This window comes from Gasterosteus aculeatus, chromosome 3 (genome assembly GCF_964276395.1).
Source record: "Gasterosteus aculeatus chromosome 3, fGasAcu3.hap1.1, whole genome shotgun sequence".
Classification (NCBI taxonomy): domain Eukaryota; kingdom Metazoa; phylum Chordata; class Actinopteri; order Perciformes; family Gasterosteidae; genus Gasterosteus; species Gasterosteus aculeatus.
This window is the reverse complement of record NC_135690.1, coordinates 13,527,937-13,546,562: the sequence shown is the minus strand read 5'-3', so window position 1 is coordinate 13,546,562 and position 18,626 is coordinate 13,527,937. Positions and strand designations below refer to the sequence as shown.

Genomic DNA, 18,626 nt, shown 5'->3' with positions numbered 1-18,626 from the left:
GCCTCCGTTCAGCCACTCGGCGCAGAAGGCCGCTCACATACTACGAGAAATGAAGTGAATCGATCTTTTAAACAATCCGTTTGATCAGAAAGGCAATACAGGAAATTACTGCAGGGAATAAAAACCAAAATGCACCTCAAAATTGTTTTCAATCAACTGCAGTTCAGTATCTTTAAAAAATATAATTTTAGTTTTTTCCCCAGCCACATCACCAACACAAATTCACAAAACGCTCAAGTTGACCATCTTTTATTCCCTGACTCATTAGCTGGGACTTGAACCAAAAAGAGACAGCGGCCAATAAACAGAATGTTAAACCTTGCCACAGGCAAGTACACTCCGAAATAATTCTCTTTTATTCTCAAACTCTTCCAGCAGTTATCTGAACTGAAACCCCCTTTTGTCACGGTCTCCTGTCAGGAAGAACAAAAGAGGCGACAGGATTTATAACCAAAGTAAAACTACATCAATTGATGATTTGATTAAAAGACACAGCAGAAAATGATCATCTGATCGATTCTGAAACATAACGTTCTCTCCCCATATAAACAAACTGTATTCATCACTTATTCAATTTAAAAGAATGCAATAGAGTTAAGACACAAGTGCTAATGCTTTAAGACAATACACTTTCATTTAGAATAAAATGATAAAAAAAAATAACTTTGGCAAAGTCTTTGCCAAATGAAGGTCTTGTAACATCTCCATTTAAAATATCTTCCCCAATGACAATTTTGTTCCGGCTGTTTTTTGTTTTTTTTAACCCTCAAGACAAATGTACATCTATAAATCATGTCCATCAGTATCTCTTTACTTATTTCAAGATCATCTGAACACAAACAGCTGGTCGATGGTGATAAAATATCAAAATAGGAACTGTCCTCTTCCTGCTGCATGTCATGAAGTCACGTCCATTGTCCGTCCTTCCAAGTGTAAAAGTCTTTATGACGGCCTCATCGGAACTTCAGGCGGAGGTTTGTGGTTAAAGGAATGTTACCTTGTCTTTGACCGCAGCGAGGATATCTTGAGGAAAAGGAGGCGGTGGCGGCGGAGCCTCGTCTCTCTCGTATGTGCTGAAGGACTGAGATGTTTTCACGCTGTGGGCAGATACTGGTGGGGTGAAGGCACCTAAAGAGATGCAAATAGCTGTGTTACAGTAGGTGCTGGGAAAATCACAGCAAAAGGAAACAATACAAAACCAAGTGTCGCCAATAATCTCCAACGCGTTTCACCCTTTTCCCAAACTACCACTGCAGGAAATAAAACAAACCTGAGCGGGTTTTCACTCACTCAATTCTCCACAGGAGGAAGCTGCTCAGCCACCAACTACGTCTACACATATAACCACATACACGCATGCCGCTCTGCACTACATGCAGGAAAAGAAAGAAAGGGATACACTGGCAGAGGTGGACGTGTTTATGTCGCCCCCTAAAGGGAAATAAAGTAGTAACAGAGCCAATTTTAATTGTTGCGCAGCTACCCATTTTTCGTTTCACCAAAATACTTAATAATATCTGTGGACTTGGCTTTTATTATTTACACGCAACCATCAAGTTGTGCCTCCATAGATTAAATTATTCTACTTAAAACAACACCCAGTAGGTGTTTGATTCTTAAAATGACTTTTTTTTTAGACCATCAATTCAAATCAGCTGAGGGTATCACTCATGACGTAAGTAGGGGTGATTTCTTTATGGTTGGGTGTCCGTACCTGGTTGGGTGATTCGGAGACGGCTGCTGTTGCTGCTATTGTTGTTCCTGCTGCTTTTGGTTCTCAGGCTTCCTCCTTCTTTCCCTGTCACTCGGATGGGCAGCACCTGGCTTACGTCTATGGATGCTGGATGCAGAGAGGGCTGAGATCAGCGTTGTTACCACGTTACACCAACTAAACCTTTGGGGCATTTCATTCTGAAGGCTGATTGAGCTTCTCCTTTGCGAACAACCAGCCCACTTTCCATAAAACAATGTGTTGCAAAAGTTATTTCAAAAATATTTCTGTAGACTGTAAAAGTATTTTATTAGTATGCACTAGTCTCTAAACACCAGTTTTTAAACTCTTCACAAGAGGGCAAACACCCAACGTCAAATGAACCCTTGTGCAGAAGCACAAGCAGACAGTTAGCAGGCCGGTGTCCTGTCCTGACCTGCACTCAGCGTTCTACTGTGGGACTTCCTGCTCTTATGGCCCTTCTCCTTGGACTGAACAGCCAGCTTGGTGGGGATCTGCTGCTGCACGGACACAGCGGGTTTCTGCGCCTTGTTGGTGGTGCTGATCAGGTGGGCCGGCAGCTCGGTCTTGGCCTGCGGGGGGCATATGCTCTGCCTGCGTGGTGGAACCTTTGGAGGGATTTCCAACGAGTCTCTTGTGGGAAACAAGTCGCGTTTCGGAGTTAAAGTCCCACTTCCGTTCACGGTGCTTCCCCTGAAGGTCTGGTGACTGGAGAGAATCTTGAACTGGTGGGAAGGAGGACAAGAATTGTTTTGAACTGTTAAGGATACATCTATTTTGGATTTATGTTTATAGAAACTTTATAAATTTGACTGACTCAATGTTTTTTGGCTAAATGATACTTTGCAAAGGACAAATAAATACATCAATTTGTTGATAAACTCCAGTCAATCCAACGCTCATCCTCTTCCTCACCTGTGCAGGATCATCATAGTTTCCCGGGTAGATCTTCTTTATTTTCTCCTGCAGCTGCTCAAGACGCTCCCTCTCCTGATTTAGACGCTCCTTGTCCCGGTCCACTGATTTTGTGGACTCCCTCAGCCTCTCTAGGTCCTCCTGATAGCCTTTCTTCAGCTCCTCCAACTCTTCCTTCTCTACGACGAGCTTCCGCTCCCACTGCTGGCAGTCCTCCTCCCTCTGTTGCAGCCGGGCCTGGAGAGTCTCGATCTCCACCCTGTGCTCCTCCTTCTCCTTCTCCCAGCGCTGCTGCTCCTCTCGATGCTGGGCCTGCAGCTTGTGCAGGTTGGCGAGCTGCTCCTTCTGCTTCTCAGAGTTGCGCTGCTTCTCCTGCTCCAGCAGCATGCTGCTGTAATGGCGGGCGGGCTGCTTGCTCTTGGTCTGAAAAGTCTGCAGCAGCTCAATCTGACTGTCCTGCTGCGTGACTATTGCCTGCACGGTGAAAAAATTTAAAATCAAAAAAAGAAATGAAATCTAATGTATTATTATAGTGGTTATAGCATTGTTTTCATAAAAGCAAGTCATTCATTTCACAAATACAAACTTTTTTTAAACTTGGTGCCTGCTGAATATATTTGAGAGTCTTACTTCCAGGCTGTACAGCCTCTGTGCGAGCAGTATCACCTTGTCCAACACCTGCAGAGAAACAACGACGCACACCATGTAAACATTTCTGTAAAGGTGAAAAGAGTTAAATAAACCAAAAAAAGGATAAAATAAGTATTGTAACGGTTACCTCTGCCTCAGAACAATGACTGGAGGTGAACTTGCCGTTTGGCGTCTTTGCGTCAACTTTGTCGCCGGCCTTGGAGCAAAATAGCACAAGCAATTTAAATACCTGATGTTTTATCAGTAGATGGAAGTAAGTCTTGGATCCTTTACGTGTGTCTTACTCACAGACTGTTCCGGGCTGTCGGAGCCGGGACTCTCCTGGAGCTGAGGGTCACTGGTGATGGGAACATCCTCGCTGCCAGATGCATCTTCATCTGACAAAAACAAATCCACAGTCAATAACATTCACATATTCAATATGTTAGAGGGAGCCTAATCACACAGCACTGAGTAAAACCAATGCATAAAGGGTTTTTGTACATGCGAACGTTAACACCTTTCGGAGATGGAATGTCACCATCGTGTTGGTTGTGTGCGTTTTGTTTTGTGGGTTTGTGTCAGCAGGGTTACCATCAGCCCCTCCAATGGTCTCGGCCTCCCAGAGCAGTTCCTCCTGCGTCTTACTGTCACCCAGAAGAAGGTCCGGGTCTTTGATCCTTGTGAAGAGTATGCTCTGCAGGTTTTCAACTGCAGACAAAAACAACCCTTTAAAGATCTCCTCCTCTCGAGACATCAGTGCTGAGTCACAACTTGCCTGCATCGGAAAACATGAGTATGAGTATATTTCGCCTGTACTTCGTTGCAGGTCTTCAGAATTAAAAGACGGGACTTAGTTATGGCGCAACAATGTTTTCTTGGATAGCCGATGCAAAGTGTCTTATTATGAGAACTAGGATGAGGAACGCATCACAAACGGAGCTGTTGAACTGAGTATAAGCTGAGCTCTTACCCTCATATATGGCTCCTTTGAGCAGTGTTGTCCCCTGCTGGAGGTCAGAGGTGTCTCCTCGCAGCAGCAGTCCTTTGTGGGGGGTTTCCTGCTCCGTGATTGTCTCGTAGAGAGCAGCAAAGAGCTGCTGCTTCTCCGTCAGACTTTGCATTATCAGCTCGTCCCTCATCCTCAGATTAGCTAAAGAGTGACAGCATAAAATAAGCAATACGTGCGTCCCTCTAAATGCAGTAGAAATGAGGAGAGAAAAAGTAATGGATTGGATACGGGTTTTCCTCTGGTGGGGCACGAGAAAGTTAAACAGGTACGGTTTAGACGATAACCCCACCAGAGTCCTGAAATGTACGATAGTATTTTAACTAACTTTATGAAAGCGTTGAAGTTGACTGAGCACCATTGCCCCTTTTCAGCAATTCCTGCTTAATATATATAGTACACTAACACTGAAAACATACAAATTATTGTACAGCAGTAGAATTTATTTAAATACCATACATTACCAATATCAGTGCATTTCTAAAAATCCTTTAATGCCTTCAGGTTTGGCTCTAGCATGTGTGGGTAGAAGCTTTGTATGTCATAGCTGAGGAAACGCTTCCCATAATCACATTTAAAATAATTGTGTGAGAAAGAGTACCTTGAAATTGTTGCAGCCTAGTAGTCAGTTGAAGGTACACCTCCTCTTCTGAATAGCTGAATAACAAAAACATTTGACCAGTTCTTTTCTTTTTAAACAAGGTTTCCATCCAGTATGTTCTCTTAAACAAGGGTTTTAAAAGAAAAATCAAAAAAGGATGGAACGGGCATCTCGACAAACAAACTACCACTAAGCTAACCATGACATTTTTAATCTATACTAATGTACTAATATACTGTATGAAAACAGTCTTTTAGCGATCATCAGATATCAACGCCACCATCATTGGCGGATGCAACGGTTCTATGAAACATTTATAGAGTTGAAATAAAAACAAAAGAGATCTTACCAGTTCACAGCTTGCCGGATCCGCGCCATCCATGAGATACATTCCTCTCTGGAGCGCGTGTGGATCTCGTACATCTCCGGCATGCTAGTGTTGCATTCAGAGATAAGGTACATGGCTTTGTCCTCATGAGCCACCTCCCTAACGATGAGCCTCTGAAGAGAGATCACTGGTGGTTTGTTCTCCTGCATTAGGCACCAGAATACAGGAGATATTAGTGTTGAAATAGTCATCGCATATCGGCCCTGGATTATGACATCATATCATCTGAGAAGTAGTCTCTGTCTACAATGTAAATGTATACATCATACTTTACTATACATGGTTATGAATGACGTATTAATGTCTATCCTGAACTCACCACAGCAGCAAACACGAGCTTCTGATCCTTCTCTTGTAAGAGGAGCAGCATGTCTGACAGCAGCACAGCGTGGATTTCTGCAGAGACATAAGTGTTACTCGGCATCAAAACAGACGGGCCTGAGGTTTTGACTCAAGAAGTGTATTGTGCGACAAAGATACGCAGCTATACGGGCTCTATAATCTTTCGGCTATGCCAAAGGCTATTTGCCTTTAAGTTAAACATCTCGTTAAAACAACATCCCTGTAGTACTGCAGTAATCCACTGAGGCATCAGTCAATTGATGCATCATCCTTCAACGGGTCATCAAATTCAGACCAGCAAGCATTCTCTCACACTCAGTCACCCACACACAAACGCACATTTGGTAATGTGAAAAAGTAGCTGGAAAAAACTTGTGTGTACAAAATGGGTGTGTCAGAACTTGAGTGTGTAAATAACCATAAAGACTGTGGATGTTTCCATACGGATGCTTTGCACGTTGCTTTGCACGTTGCACACTGTTCTCGTCAAAGTAATACATGAAGTTAACATTTCTTCTGCTATATTAACCACCGAAAAATATTTCCATTTCAGATCTATTCACTTGCCAGAAAACCACATCATCTGTGTGCTTTGTAGCATTTCCGGCTTCAATAAGGACTTCACATACGCAGCTGTGAGCACACCAACAAAGAAGTGTCCCAAACCTTTCTGCCTCCCGGAGGACTTCCAGGTGAGGGGGCCTTCGTGCATCAGCGTCCTGTTTCCCTGGATCAAATCCTCCCTGCGGAGCAGCACGCCGTTTTTTAGCCGTCCCTGAGATTTCTGCTCCAGGCGAAGGGCGATCTCTCGCAGGCGAGCGGCTCTCTCGTACTCACTGACCTTAGCGTTCACCTGCGAGATGGTGTCTTTGATCAGCGCCAAGCCCTGGACCAGAGACCTGTACTCATCTGTGTCAGCTGAGAGCAGCGAGAAACATGTCAGGATCTTTGTACACAAAGTTGTTAAAATACGCCGCACCGTAACAGCCTGGCGTTAGTGACTGATGATACCTTCAGTGTTCTGTATGATTCGCTCCACCAGGATGGGGTACTTTGTGATGCGTTGAGTCACCAAAAGGAAACACTCCGGGACACCCAACCGTCGCACAAGGGGAAGCTGACCTACTTTCTGTAAAAAAATAAAATAAAAGACGACTTTTTACTTCTACTCCTTACATTTTCACACAAACATCTGTACTTTCTACTCCTTACATTTTAAAAACAGTCTCATTACTTCCGGCTTGTCACAGCTCAAAAACACAAAGACCAAAAAAAAACTAGATAAAATCTAGATAAATGGCGCCAGCCGGACAGAGTGCATTTGATTGTGGTTGGATGAAAAGTATAAACATTTAGCATCCAGACACCCGATTGGTTTTCTCCGCGATGCGCCGGCAGATCGGAGCGACACCGGGTAGGAAAAGTGTCGGTGGAAAGTTGGTATTTAGCAACACAGACCCTCCTCCTCTTCCTCACGCAGATTCCATGTAACGTTAGATGAGTATCTTCATGGCCGTAGGTTTGTCCTAAATGTTTTATTGAGAGTCTGGCACAACTCAGCGACTTGCAAGTAGTGCAGCGTATTAAATAAAGTGATGTGTGTCTTATGCGGCTTGAGAAATGAACACAAAGGGATTCTGTATTTGCTCATGAAGCCTGAACATACTGGTTATTTGGCCGATGTTTTGATAACCGACAGGGGTGCGACACCCCCATGACATAGTAAACCTGGGGGAGACACTGCAGTCTACCGAATCAATGCGAACAACGTGTGCGTGACTCGTGTCACTTGAAAATGGGTTGTGGTTTTATCTGTTTAAGTCAGATACACGTGTTGTTTCGGTGTCGTGGACCTGAATGTCGCCATGTTTCCATCATCCCAACGGCAGGTCACGTGATCTGCAGGCGCCTTCTGATCACATTGTAACGGACTGACGTGTTGCGTGAGCGAGGTTACGCATTAAGAGTTTGTCCTTAGTGGAATTTCTTACATTACTTTTACTTTTATACTAAGTATAAGTATAAAAGTACTATACTAAGTACTGGTTTCAAGTAGTTTTGAAACCAGTACTTTTATACTTTTACTTAAGTAAAAAGCTTGAGTTGGTACTTCAACAGGAGTCTTTTTAAACCCTAGTATCTGTACTTCTACTTGAGTAATGAATGTGAATACTTTTGACACCTCTGCTGGTAGATCTCGTGACAGTGTTAATTTTGGCAGCTATTTTTGATTTAGTCTTAGTCTTTAGACGAAAAATGCATATTAGTTTTAGTCACTTTAGTCATTTAGTCATTTTAATCCTTTTTAGTTTTAGTCGACGAAAACGAAACTAAAATGTAATTAGTTTTAGTCACATTTAATAGCCATATTAAATTGCTCTTCTTCGGTCTACAACTGCATAATAGTCTAGCTTGCAGTACTTGGTTGTCCATTAGATGTCCCTCCTAGGACAGGTCTATAGCAGCGGTTGGCAAACTTTGACTCGCGGGCCACCATGGGTTGTAAAATGTGACGGAGGAGCCGGGCCAAGAACAAATGGTTGAAGTGTTTGTGTGAGCTTATATAAATGACATGTGAAAAACCATTATATGAAAGGATTTGGATTTTAACAAATAGCAAAGCATTTATTTGCAATGCAATTTAACAAATTGGCAAAGGTGTAACAACTTCATGAGGACCGGGGACCTAAACGCAACACTTGTTGTCTTTGTCTGTTTACTTGCAATGCTTTTGACATCGGAAACTTCATGGTCCTTTATTGTTTCCACTGTCCCAACAAAAGAGACCCCTTAACGTCCTCCAATCGGTGCAATACATTATTTTCTTGGCTTCAGAACCTGCAATGACTTTATTACGTTAGACGTGTTTGGAGAAGCCTGTAACGGACCATCTCATCCAGCCGAGGAAACGCTGCCTGCCGTCGCCAGAGAACAGAGCAGAAAGGTCCGACAGTCTGTTAAACGGGTCTTCATGTTCCTCTGTAGCACCGCGGCTTCAGCCTGCTAACAGTCAGCTAAGCCGAGACAGCGGAGCCAAACTAACGAAGACACATTCAAACTCGCTGAAGCGTAAAATAGTCGGCGCGGTCCGTAGTCGGTGCACATGAACCACCGCTGCGAGCGCAGGTTCTGGGTTTGTGGATGACGTCATCATGACACGTTAATAACCGCTGTACTTTGACTGTCTGCTGTCTGTTAGCTGCGTGCAAATTTAGGGGGAAAAAAGTATTGTGACTTCGTCAACCACCAACATGTTCGTCTCGTTAACGAAAGTTAGAATAGATTTTTTAAGATCGTTTTCGTCACGTCTTGGTAAAAAGGTTCGTTAACGAAAAATTTGTCATAGTTTTTGTCGAAAACGCAAGAAAACCACATTCATATGCATACATTGAGCAATGAGTGGAGACCGCTCACCTTAATGAGAATCTGCATTTTCTTGTTATTCTGCAGCTGCTCTTTGTAGAGGTTGACGGCTTCAGTGTGACTACTGCAAAATACACTGTAAAGATTCATCATCCTTTCTCCCAGCGCACCTGAAAACTAATACGGAAAAGGAATTCACAAAACTATAACAATGCTTCAGACGCTGAGCACAAAGATGAAAACCTACGAATGGATAAAATAAGAATATTGTGTTTATTATGTCAGCTTTGGGTTAATCAAAAAAATAATTATTATTGTTCCACAAAGTAATACGTTTATTATTTTTCATACCCGGTGTTTCCTCGACCATTATAACAGGGGTACGCGCCACCAGTCGCACACACAAATATGTCTGTTTATGTGCACCAGCGGAATCACTACTACTACTCCTTGCAAACATCCTTCCCCATGAATGGTCCCACCCCCCACAGAGTTTCAGACCTTCAGAAGACAGACTGACACAGCAGACCGATCCTACCTGAGGGATGAGTGCATTTCCCAGCTGCGTGATCTGGTAGTTGTGGGGGCTCCCCTCCTCGTGACTTTGGTGTTTGAGCAGTTTGAGGCAGTCCAGGAAGTGCTGATGGCAGTTGAGCAGCTCTTCCACCACAAGAAAGAGCTCCTCGAGTCGGGTCTCCTCTATCAGCGAAGACTGCTTCAACTCGTGGCCGTAGACGTACAAGAAGATTTTTAAGGTGCGTACGTGGTGCATCTCCGTCTGGATCAACTCTAGGACATCGATAAAGAGGGATCTCTTGATTAATACGGCTTTGTTGAGTGCCTGAAACGTACAGTAAAATGTGAGTGGGCTACAATGGCACTGACAGAACGCACCTTGCACTAATTACAGGAACTCCTTTAAAAAGTGCAACTACGTTTTAGTGATCGAAGTTTCCTCTTCTTCAACTGGAGATTTACATGAGAACATTCTTTTTTGGGATTATTTATTTACAGAGACTGCTAGGTTAAACTCACCATAGATGACTTCCTGTCTCTTAACAGCCTCTTTGGTCAGGGCCATCCGGTAGTTCTGGTCCACAGACACGCCCCACGTCTGCGCCTCCAGGTTCTGAAGGTCGGCCTCCAGCGCTGCTCGCAGCGCCACATAATGGGAATCTGGATGACATAATCAGCACTCGTCATTTCTGTCTAATGTTTACCATTTTCAATTTATGAAAACGTTGTTCTTATTCTGAAAAGGTTCTCCTTCAAGATGCCACTTGTTAAATCCCATAGCAAAAATATTAACAAGAAGTACGCCTTGTAAGAAATAGCCGTAGGTTTCCTGTTGGGATACTGAACAAATGTGTTTTCTGTCAAATGTCAAGAGTCTGTGTTTTGTCGTGGCAAAAAAACACAGGGGGCTTTCGGCAGCTTCTCATCGTGCTGACAGACACACACTGACCTTCTAGGTCGATGGGCTCATTCGAAGAGTAAGCCAGGGACACAGCGTCCTCAGGGACGTTCCTCAACCGCGGGCCTTCGACCTCATCCATCTGCACGGGGCTGGAGCTAGTTAGTAAGTGACGAGATAACGCGCCACAGGTCAAAAATGATGTCAGTGCACAAAACTGCACATGCAGACATGCGTGCGCACACACACACACAGACAAAAAAAACAAAACACACATCTGGTTGGTGTTCAAGGAAATACAGTTTTGTAGCTTCCATCAGACTTGGAATGTTGGCCATCACATGGCTCGGAATCCGGTTTAACACTTATTTCTATCGAGTGGATCAGCAACCCGCAAAGAAACATGAGACGGTTTTGAAATCAATATTTGTGAGCTTAAATAAAATCTGTATCATGTAGTGACAAAATCAGGACATCGCCTGTTGTATTGTGAACGTGGGAAAAGATACTAAACGGTACATGAGGGAGGAGAGTTCTTAAAATGAAAGTCCACAAACTTGGGGATGGTGTTGTTGAAAGAGGAACCAGGCTGAACACTGTGTTTGCTGGCAGCGACGGTCATGCCTGGACTGAGGATGCAGGCAGGGACGCCATGGGATGCTGGGGGAGAGATCCTCTCCCCAGAGCTGAGAGAGGGGGAGAAAGATAGAGATAGACTGTGAGTAACACAGGATGAAAAACAAATGCTGTGTGCGAGACTGAAAGTCGGACATTTGGAAAAGAAAAGGGCAAAATGATTCAATTGAAAAGGAATTAACCATTTTGAGTAGACAACTACAGGCTGCAGTTAATTCTAACTCCTTTTGCTTTTGCTGTTGACTCTCAACATTTTTTAGACAACTACTTGTGTAGACACCTTGAGGGAAAATCCACAGCAAAGTTGTCATAGGTCTACATATACATAAATAGCATTTACACTCATGAAAGAGGGCTCGGGTTCCTCAAAGTGTTTTTCCAAATGTTCCCCGTCCACTTCCTAAAAACTATTATAATAAATTCTTTCCCTTGGTACGTACATTTTCAAAGAAATAAGCTGCCTTCTACAATCATGAAACACAAATCAATTTCATTTAATAAAATTGTGAAAAGAGTTTTGTTGAACAACACGATAGGACTAAATCCCCACAATACAATAACAATTAAAGTCATTGAGCATTTTCAAACGCCACATAAAAGCAATGAGCCTTTTTCAAGGACTAAGATTTTATTACGAAACAACAAAAGCAAATTAACTTACCTTTATTATTTGTTACCAAAAGTGCGTAATTGACGCATAAGCCCTCACACGAACAGGTTACATAAAAGAAAAGCACTGCAAGTAGAGTGAATCTAAACGATAACTTATCTACCGCCGTGAAGAGGGAACTGGTTTGGCAAACTGCAACATTACAGCAAAGATCAGTTGGCTGTCAGGCCAACAAACAACAACAGAAAGCTGTGCAACAAGAGCTGAGTTACAGCGACAAAGACACAGCTGCTTTTGGCACCTTCATGGGTCTTCCTACTCCACCTTAACAGACGTTACATGCAAATGAGCCCTTTTCCTGGACCCAGCAGTACACATTGATGGCCTTAACAATACAGACTATTCCATTGTTTTCAATCCCGCTTTCAAATGGAAGTGTTTCTCATGCATCTTGAAGGACTTTAAATGCAAATAGTCTTTATGTCCGTGACCAGGAACAACTCACTATGTTCACAAACACTTCGGTGTATTACTTTAAGTGTTCCGCAGTTTACCTGTGCCACTGGAAAAACACAAAGAGAATCCTGCCGATAAAAACGAGAGTGGAAAACGCAGGAACCGATCGGATAGAAAATCTGATTTTGTCTGAATTTGGTCCAATCTCAAGAAAGCAGCGCGAGTCCTGGATTTGGTGCAGTGGCCCCCAGTGACCTTGCTGGCTACGTCCATACAATAGTGTGTGTGTGTGTGTGTGTGTATTTGCACATGTTTAATTGGCCCTTCAAGAGTCAATGGGACTGATAAATGCGTTTTGCAGAAAGCACTGTAACTTATTCAAAGGGCAACAGAAGCTTGTGGCCGACCGCACACAGAAGAGGACTAGACATCGAGGTGGCTGCCAAATGATTTCGCGTTTTCTTTCTGGCCACAATAAAAACTGCATTCTAATTGTATCGGAGCAGCAGGTGTCCATATTCAGACACACCTTAAACAAACACAACACTGTTTGACTAAATGAGTTGTGACACAAACGAGACAGCAGCGCTCCTTTGGTCTCACCTGTTTCTCACACACACACACACGCTCACACGCTCACACACACACACGCTCACACACACACACGCACACACACACACACACACACACACACACACACACACACACACACACACACACACACACACACACGCTCGTATTTTTCAACGAATAATTTAGTTTGATAAAGGCAGAAATATAGTAGAAAATAAAAAGCATTTATTGTATTGCTCTATCTGTGATTGATTGTGTAAGACTTCCCTAGTAGTACTTTCATAGTTACTAAAACACATATTTGCTTGCTGCAAGTCTGCCCATGGATCTTAACACTCAACCTAGAAAACTAAAACTAAAAACGGTCATGGAAGAGAATCGCACTGCCCCGGCCGCTTGTTGTGAGTGACAACCACACCTAAAGTTATTCACCCACACAAAGCGGTAAGGGAACAGAGCAGCATGAAATACAGGTCATTCTCTGCAAGAGACGAAACAGGACCAGCCAGTCTGCCGAGTATCCTGCAGAGGACAAAGTGACAGGAGCAAAAAAAAACCAAACTGAAGTTCTGCCTAATGCTGCTTTTGTGCATTAGTTTCACTTAGACGGACGAGCGCCCAGATCACCGCAGGGCCTCTACAGCAGGACTATGAAAACAAGTGAGAGCGGCTGACGCTCTGCCCTGACAAGTAAAGTGGAACCACGCTACCGACAGTTAACGGTCATGAAACTCTACCTGTTAAAAAAATTAATTAAAAAGCCTGCGGTCAACAAAGCTGACTGATACGCAGGGGCAGGTGATCCGTGACCTTCTTGTTCCTCGTGAACCCCGCAGGCCAGATTTGTTTCACGTCGTCTCACTAGCATCATTTTCCAAAAACAGAGAGGCAGTGAAAGCTTCAGTTCTTGCTGGTACGCAACGTTCGCCGTCACGTCCAACAGCCTTCATACGCAGCTTAATTATTACCTTCTGGATACGGTCTTTGTTTTTAACTTTACTGTACTGGTGCTGTGAAATGTGTGCCGATGTTTGTATGAGCAGGTGAGTGAAGTAGTTGTGTATCAGGGTTAAACAGCACTTCTTTACTGTAAACACAGACAAGAAAAAGCAGTCTCTTTAATGGTTGGCCGGCACCACGGCCAAATATTACAGCCTGGTCAAGATCAAATGGCAGCTCTTTGACATTGATTCACATTGTGGTCGTGTTTGTGAGCATTTTTTTCAAATGTACACTGTACAACTTTTGTTGGATATTTCTTATGGTTTCAAGGAACCATTGGTTAAGTCAATTTGCGTTTTGCAAAACACAACGGCCATATTGGATTTACGTTAAAGCTTTTAGAATTTACCCTTCACGGTTTTGTGTGTGCAACAAGTGCCGTCTAATTAAAACTACCACTATAGGCAAATACATAATGACAATTTCACAGCGATCCTTTCTTATTCATTAAATAAGTTAATAATATTCTTTTTTGTGATCTCAATCCCACCTGCCATCCTTTAAATGCTCAAACTTCTTACAATAACATCTTATTTCGGGTGAATTTGCAAAGCTGTTAATCGCTTTTATTTGTTCAGGTTAAGTAGTTTGACGTCATTAACATGTATGGTGGTTGTGGAATGTGGGAAATGACAAGGGGCTAACGTCAGGCGAGAGTCCTTGACCTGGATTCTTATCATAAAAAAGTGTAGAATGAGACCAACACAGACAGGTGCGTTGGAATTGAAGGGAAAATAAACAAACAAACAAGCGGAAGAGGGACGAGAGGAGCGGCAGCAGGTGACCACTGACATCCCAACGGCTGTTACTGGGGGATAAACGCTCGCGCTACTTTGGCCAATAACTAAAAAACCGACAACGACACATTTATGTAATGTATAGCTTCAACTGCCTTCGCGTAAAAGAAGAAATTCGTGTTTATCCAGATCAAATTGCGTTTTTTTCCAGTGTTTTTTAAGTAACGTTAAGTCGAACAACTCGTTTTCACCCACACTGAGGTAGCTAACATCCAGGTAGCTAACGTTAGCTAACGTCAAATGTAACGTCGCGCCAGCATCGCTATCGTTAAAAGTCTCCCCAACCATCACCTTGCGTGTGACGCCGATTTAAACTACCAACAAGGTGCGTTAAACAACCCGACAACTTTCCTCTTACCCGGTGGTGAAATTAGGCAGCAGCAAGCAGCTCTCCGTTTATTTCCAGGGCGAAAGGAACGGAGGGGAAAACGTTAGATAGATAGTTTTTCAACGGGAGAGGCGGCGAGGAAGCCTCGGGAGGAACAAGTGCACTCGGACGTAATAATGGAGAGGTGCCGGGGGAGGGAGTTAAAGAACAACGTGATCCCGGCCTCCTCGGGAGGAACCCTCCTTCCCTCTCTAAGCATTGTGGGAAAGTCCAACGCGAGTTCATCCAGAAATACTTGAGAGAACAACAACGGAATACATATACATAGCTCGTGACGTCACTTCCAGCTGTGTGGAAACCAGCTTATGTTACTTTTTAAACATTTTTGCATGAATAAAAAACATTTCTTCAGCTAGCGCAGCGACAACGGAACATGATGTTAAAACTGCTTTGACGTCACTTTGATGCGGCGTGCATGAAGTGATGTATGGAGGAGCATCGCCCTTCTTATAAAATCATGAATGCAACAGGGAGAGAGTTATCAATATTAGCGAAACTCACATTGATGTAATGGATATTGTGATGTTAATATTTTGTCAACTATTTGTGGACAATGTGGAACTTTCAATCTACACTTTTGTAAGTCAAGGAAAGTGCGCGTCTATGGCTCTGTGACAACTGGGTGACCCCACCTGCTGGGGATCATTGTGTGCTGCAGTCTAAAGCCCATGAGCAGCTACTGGGTGGACCATGTGCTGAGAAGGTTTGGATCCCCAACAAAGTCCCCAAATTTTGCCACACTTGTACCTCCACCACTTGTTTACTATGCAGAAGTTTGGTCATTCAGGTCATATTATCGAGGGGCTGGATTTGCAGTGAATCTTTAGAAACTCTCAGAACACCAGAATCCCCAAATTGTATATTTTAATATGTGGATTTTCATGCTTAGTTTTCAGTGCCTTACCTACATGGTGCTAGGATTTATTGCAGTGACCATTAAACAAATCACTGGACATACGGCCTTTAGAGTATTGTATTAAAATGTTAACATATTGTGTACCATATAGAAAAGAACCACACTTTATGAAATATAACTACATAATTTAGCTTAAACTCTTGTTTGAAACCTTTTAAATACCCAATATTGTACAGAAGTGCAACACCTTGTATCATATAAACAACAATAGTCTAATCTAATACAGGGTATTTTCTAAATCATTGTAGTCCAGCAGGTGGAATCTTCACACCAAAGTTGTGGCACAGCCATTTACAATTATAAGCAACTATAGATAATACAATCTATACTACTTAGTATAGATTTACTTTCTTCTTTATACAACCATAAATAGTCCAAATTTGTGGCATCATTGCCAAAAGTATTTACATGTGTAGTTGAGTGATTGTTTGAAAAAGTAGAAATGCTGAAAGGATTCCTTTTTTATCCACGAATAACAGTATCGGTATTCAAAAATAACAGCTCACCAAGGATGCAGTTTGTGCGTAAATTGAATTTTTAGTTTGCTGTAATAATCATATTTTCTGGCTCAGGTGGAAACAGGATGTTACCTCCTCATACTCGGAGATGAAAGCACATCTTGCTTGCACATACACACAATCTCAAACTGTAGAAGAAAACTGTATGGAGACAATGGAAAACAACAGAAGCAATGCAGGAAGCTATTCATGAATGAACATTGCTGCATTATTTACAGCACTATTTTATTTGATCTCGATATGATGGGCAGACATCTTAAGCTGAAGACGCCAAACACTCCTCCTCCCGGACGTCGAGTAGCAAAAAGGACCAAGTGCTGTTGGTTGATCATGAGTCCAAAAAAAAAGAAAAAAAAGCTAATTAGTATGATTTTCTGGATTAGAAAAAAAAAACGTAAAAACATTTTCTATCAACGTAAATACCTCAAAATGACAACGTCTCAGCTATGTACAAAAACATCAACAATATATATATATATATATATATATATATATATATATATATATATATATATATATATTTATTACACACACATATATATATATATACATATATATTTTTTAATCTTCTATACCCACTAAAATATACCAAAGAAGCAGCTATTGGTCAATCTGAGGAACTCGTTCACCAACATGTTTCTGAAAACAGTTTAAATATCCTTCAGCTGAAAATGTGAAAACTTGCCCCGCTCCCAAGAAAAGGGAGAAGAAAAGAAAAGAAAGACAAAGACACGTAAATAAATTAAAAAAATATAACCAGTAAAAGTTCTGTGTTTATCCTGTGTGCCATTTTGGAATACTGCAGAGTGTGAGGAGTTAAGCCACTTCAAACAACTTCTCCAGTGGATAAGAGCTAGTTTGAGGACGGACCGTCTTTGACAGCCCAAAGCCGTCCAAAATCGTTTTCGGTTCGTCATCCGCTTGAGTACAAAGATTAGGAGTTCCATGACAGTTAAAGTAGGCAACAGATAATTGAAGGGCACTTTGTCCCCCCCAAAAAAACGTGGGTATGAAGCCCAGATATTGAATTAAGGGAGAAGGAGAGGGGTCTGGATACTAGAGGGGGTGAGGGGGGGGGGGGGAAGAGTGGGTTTAGCAGCCTTCTTGTTTGTCAAGAGTTTGTTTCACAGTTGTATCCATTTATCCACCCAGTCTAGCACAAACTTGGCAATATATATATATATGTACAGTATATAAACTACAATCATGAACAAGACAGACGCGGGAGGTTTCGTCCTTAAATACAAAAGTGTCTTCTGATATCCGTGGGTGGACTTGCTGTAGTGTGTGTTTGTGGCTTTGAGGAGAAAAATAAGTCCTGAGATATGCACTGAGCGGCTCCTGTAGAGAGAGAGAGTGAGTGCTGAATGTGTGATCTATATAAAATGACAACAACAAAACAAAAATATATTCAAATCTATATAGCAATGACACGTTTTGCACGGGATGTGTGCAGTGTGTTATGACGGGCTGGACCGCGGCAGCGCCAGTATTCGCCCGTTGGTCTTTCCCCCGTTCATGTGTGTGAAGGGGATGTGGTGCTCCTCGTAGCTGCCCCGCAGGCCCATGGACAAGCCCTCGTCCCTGTCTGAACACTGCTCCCTCTGGGAGTAGGACGAAGGGTCCAGCGGGATGCTCTCCATGTTTTCCATGTCCAGGTCAAAGTCTTCGGTCTCCGGGGGCTTGTTCTCCTCGCTGTAGAAGAAGGAGACTTCCCGGAAGGAAGGATGCAGGTCCTCGCGGAGCATTTCGATGACCTCCTGGAAGGCGGGACGCATCTTGGGGTTGTACTGCCAACACATCTGCATCAGGTTGTGTCTGGGCGAGGATAAGGGGAGAGCAGGTTCACAGTTAGGATAATGCTGAAGTCGGAATTTTAGGTTTGTCACCATAGTTATTGGTTCGTTTCATAACGTGATTATTATTCTTTCCGCTGTGGGTAAGGATACCACATTGAATAACAACTGAAAAAAACACATCCGCGCACACTTTATTTAAGTGACACTTCCTACAAACTACACTGTCCAACTGTTCTAACTAAACAAATCTGTTCCTCAGCCAAAACAAATACCAAGACTCTGAGCAAAGTGTCCCATGTACCTTTCCAGAATAAAAGACAGAAGCAGGACATCCTCAATTGTTTTATGAATCAAAACATTTATGGGGATTTTTGCTTAAAAAAAAAAAAAGAACTAGATAAGTGTTAAATACATTTTTATTTATATAAAATAAAGAAGATGCCTCCATAAGTTTAAGCAGCATTAACTAACTTACTTGTATCATGTAGCCTGAGATAATAAAATATTTTCTCCGCCACCCACAGACACACTCTTGTA

At 42.6% G+C, this 18,626-nt stretch overlaps 2 protein-coding genes across 5 annotated transcripts in view; both read right to left on the bottom strand.

The window, feature by feature from the left end:
* Window positions 1–233: 233 nt before the first annotated feature.
* arhgef18a (rho/rac guanine nucleotide exchange factor (GEF) 18a) lies at window positions 234–15,254 on the bottom strand. Of its 4 annotated transcripts, none has more exons than XM_040171617.2 (20): window positions 14,827–15,254; window positions 10,952–11,080; window positions 10,446–10,552; window positions 10,016–10,156; window positions 9,519–9,769; window positions 9,032–9,157; window positions 6,629–6,746; window positions 6,284–6,535; window positions 5,595–5,671; window positions 5,237–5,418; window positions 4,888–4,943; window positions 4,251–4,430; window positions 3,872–3,988; window positions 3,587–3,675; window positions 3,426–3,494; window positions 3,278–3,325; window positions 2,648–3,121; window positions 2,148–2,457; window positions 1,715–1,840; window positions 234–1,128 (listed from the first exon to the last, which is right to left on the bottom strand). In XM_040171617.2, exons 2-20 carry the CDS (start codon window positions 11,014–11,016, stop codon window positions 983–985), a joined length of 2,934 nt encoding a protein of 977 aa, XP_040027551.2. In that variant the 5' UTR covers window positions 11,017–11,080; window positions 14,827–15,254; the 3' UTR covers window positions 234–982. The 4 variants fall into 4 exon arrangements, with proteins under 4 accessions (XP_040027551.2, XP_040027552.2, XP_077955616.1 ...); XM_040171618.2 differs by lacking the exon at window positions 14,827–15,254 and adding an exon at window positions 11,692–11,833; XM_078099490.1 differs by lacking the exon at window positions 6,629–6,746 and having other exon boundaries at window positions 6,284–6,470; window positions 14,827–15,127.
* A 1,035-nt stretch (window positions 15,255–16,289) lies between these two features.
* The window catches only part of insra (insulin receptor a), a 37,546-nt gene continuing 35,209 nt past the window's right edge, over window positions 16,290–18,626 (bottom strand). The window contains exon 21 of the mRNA XM_040171616.2: window positions 16,290–18,108. Within this exon, the coding sequence (XP_040027550.2) occupies window positions 17,751–18,108 (358 nt within the window). The 3' untranslated portion in view covers window positions 16,290–17,750. The remainder of the gene's footprint in view (window positions 18,109–18,626) is intronic.

What these genes read in the sequence shown, in the direction of transcription:
- arhgef18a (XM_040171617.2), bottom strand. Translation starts at nt 11,016, where the DNA reads ATGACCGTCGCTGCCAGCAAACACAGTGTTCAGCCTGGTTCCTCTTTC. An exon ending in GAAATGCACTCATCCCTCAG is followed by an intron (nt 9,158 to 9,518) that starts GTAGGATCGGTC and finishes TTTCCGTATTAG; the next exon opens with TTTTCAGGTGCGCTGGGAGA. An exon ending in GTCCTCCGGGAGGCAGAAAG is followed by an intron (nt 5,672 to 6,283) that starts GTTTGGGACACT and finishes ATGTCTCTGCAG; the next exon opens with AAATCCACGCTGTGCTGCTG.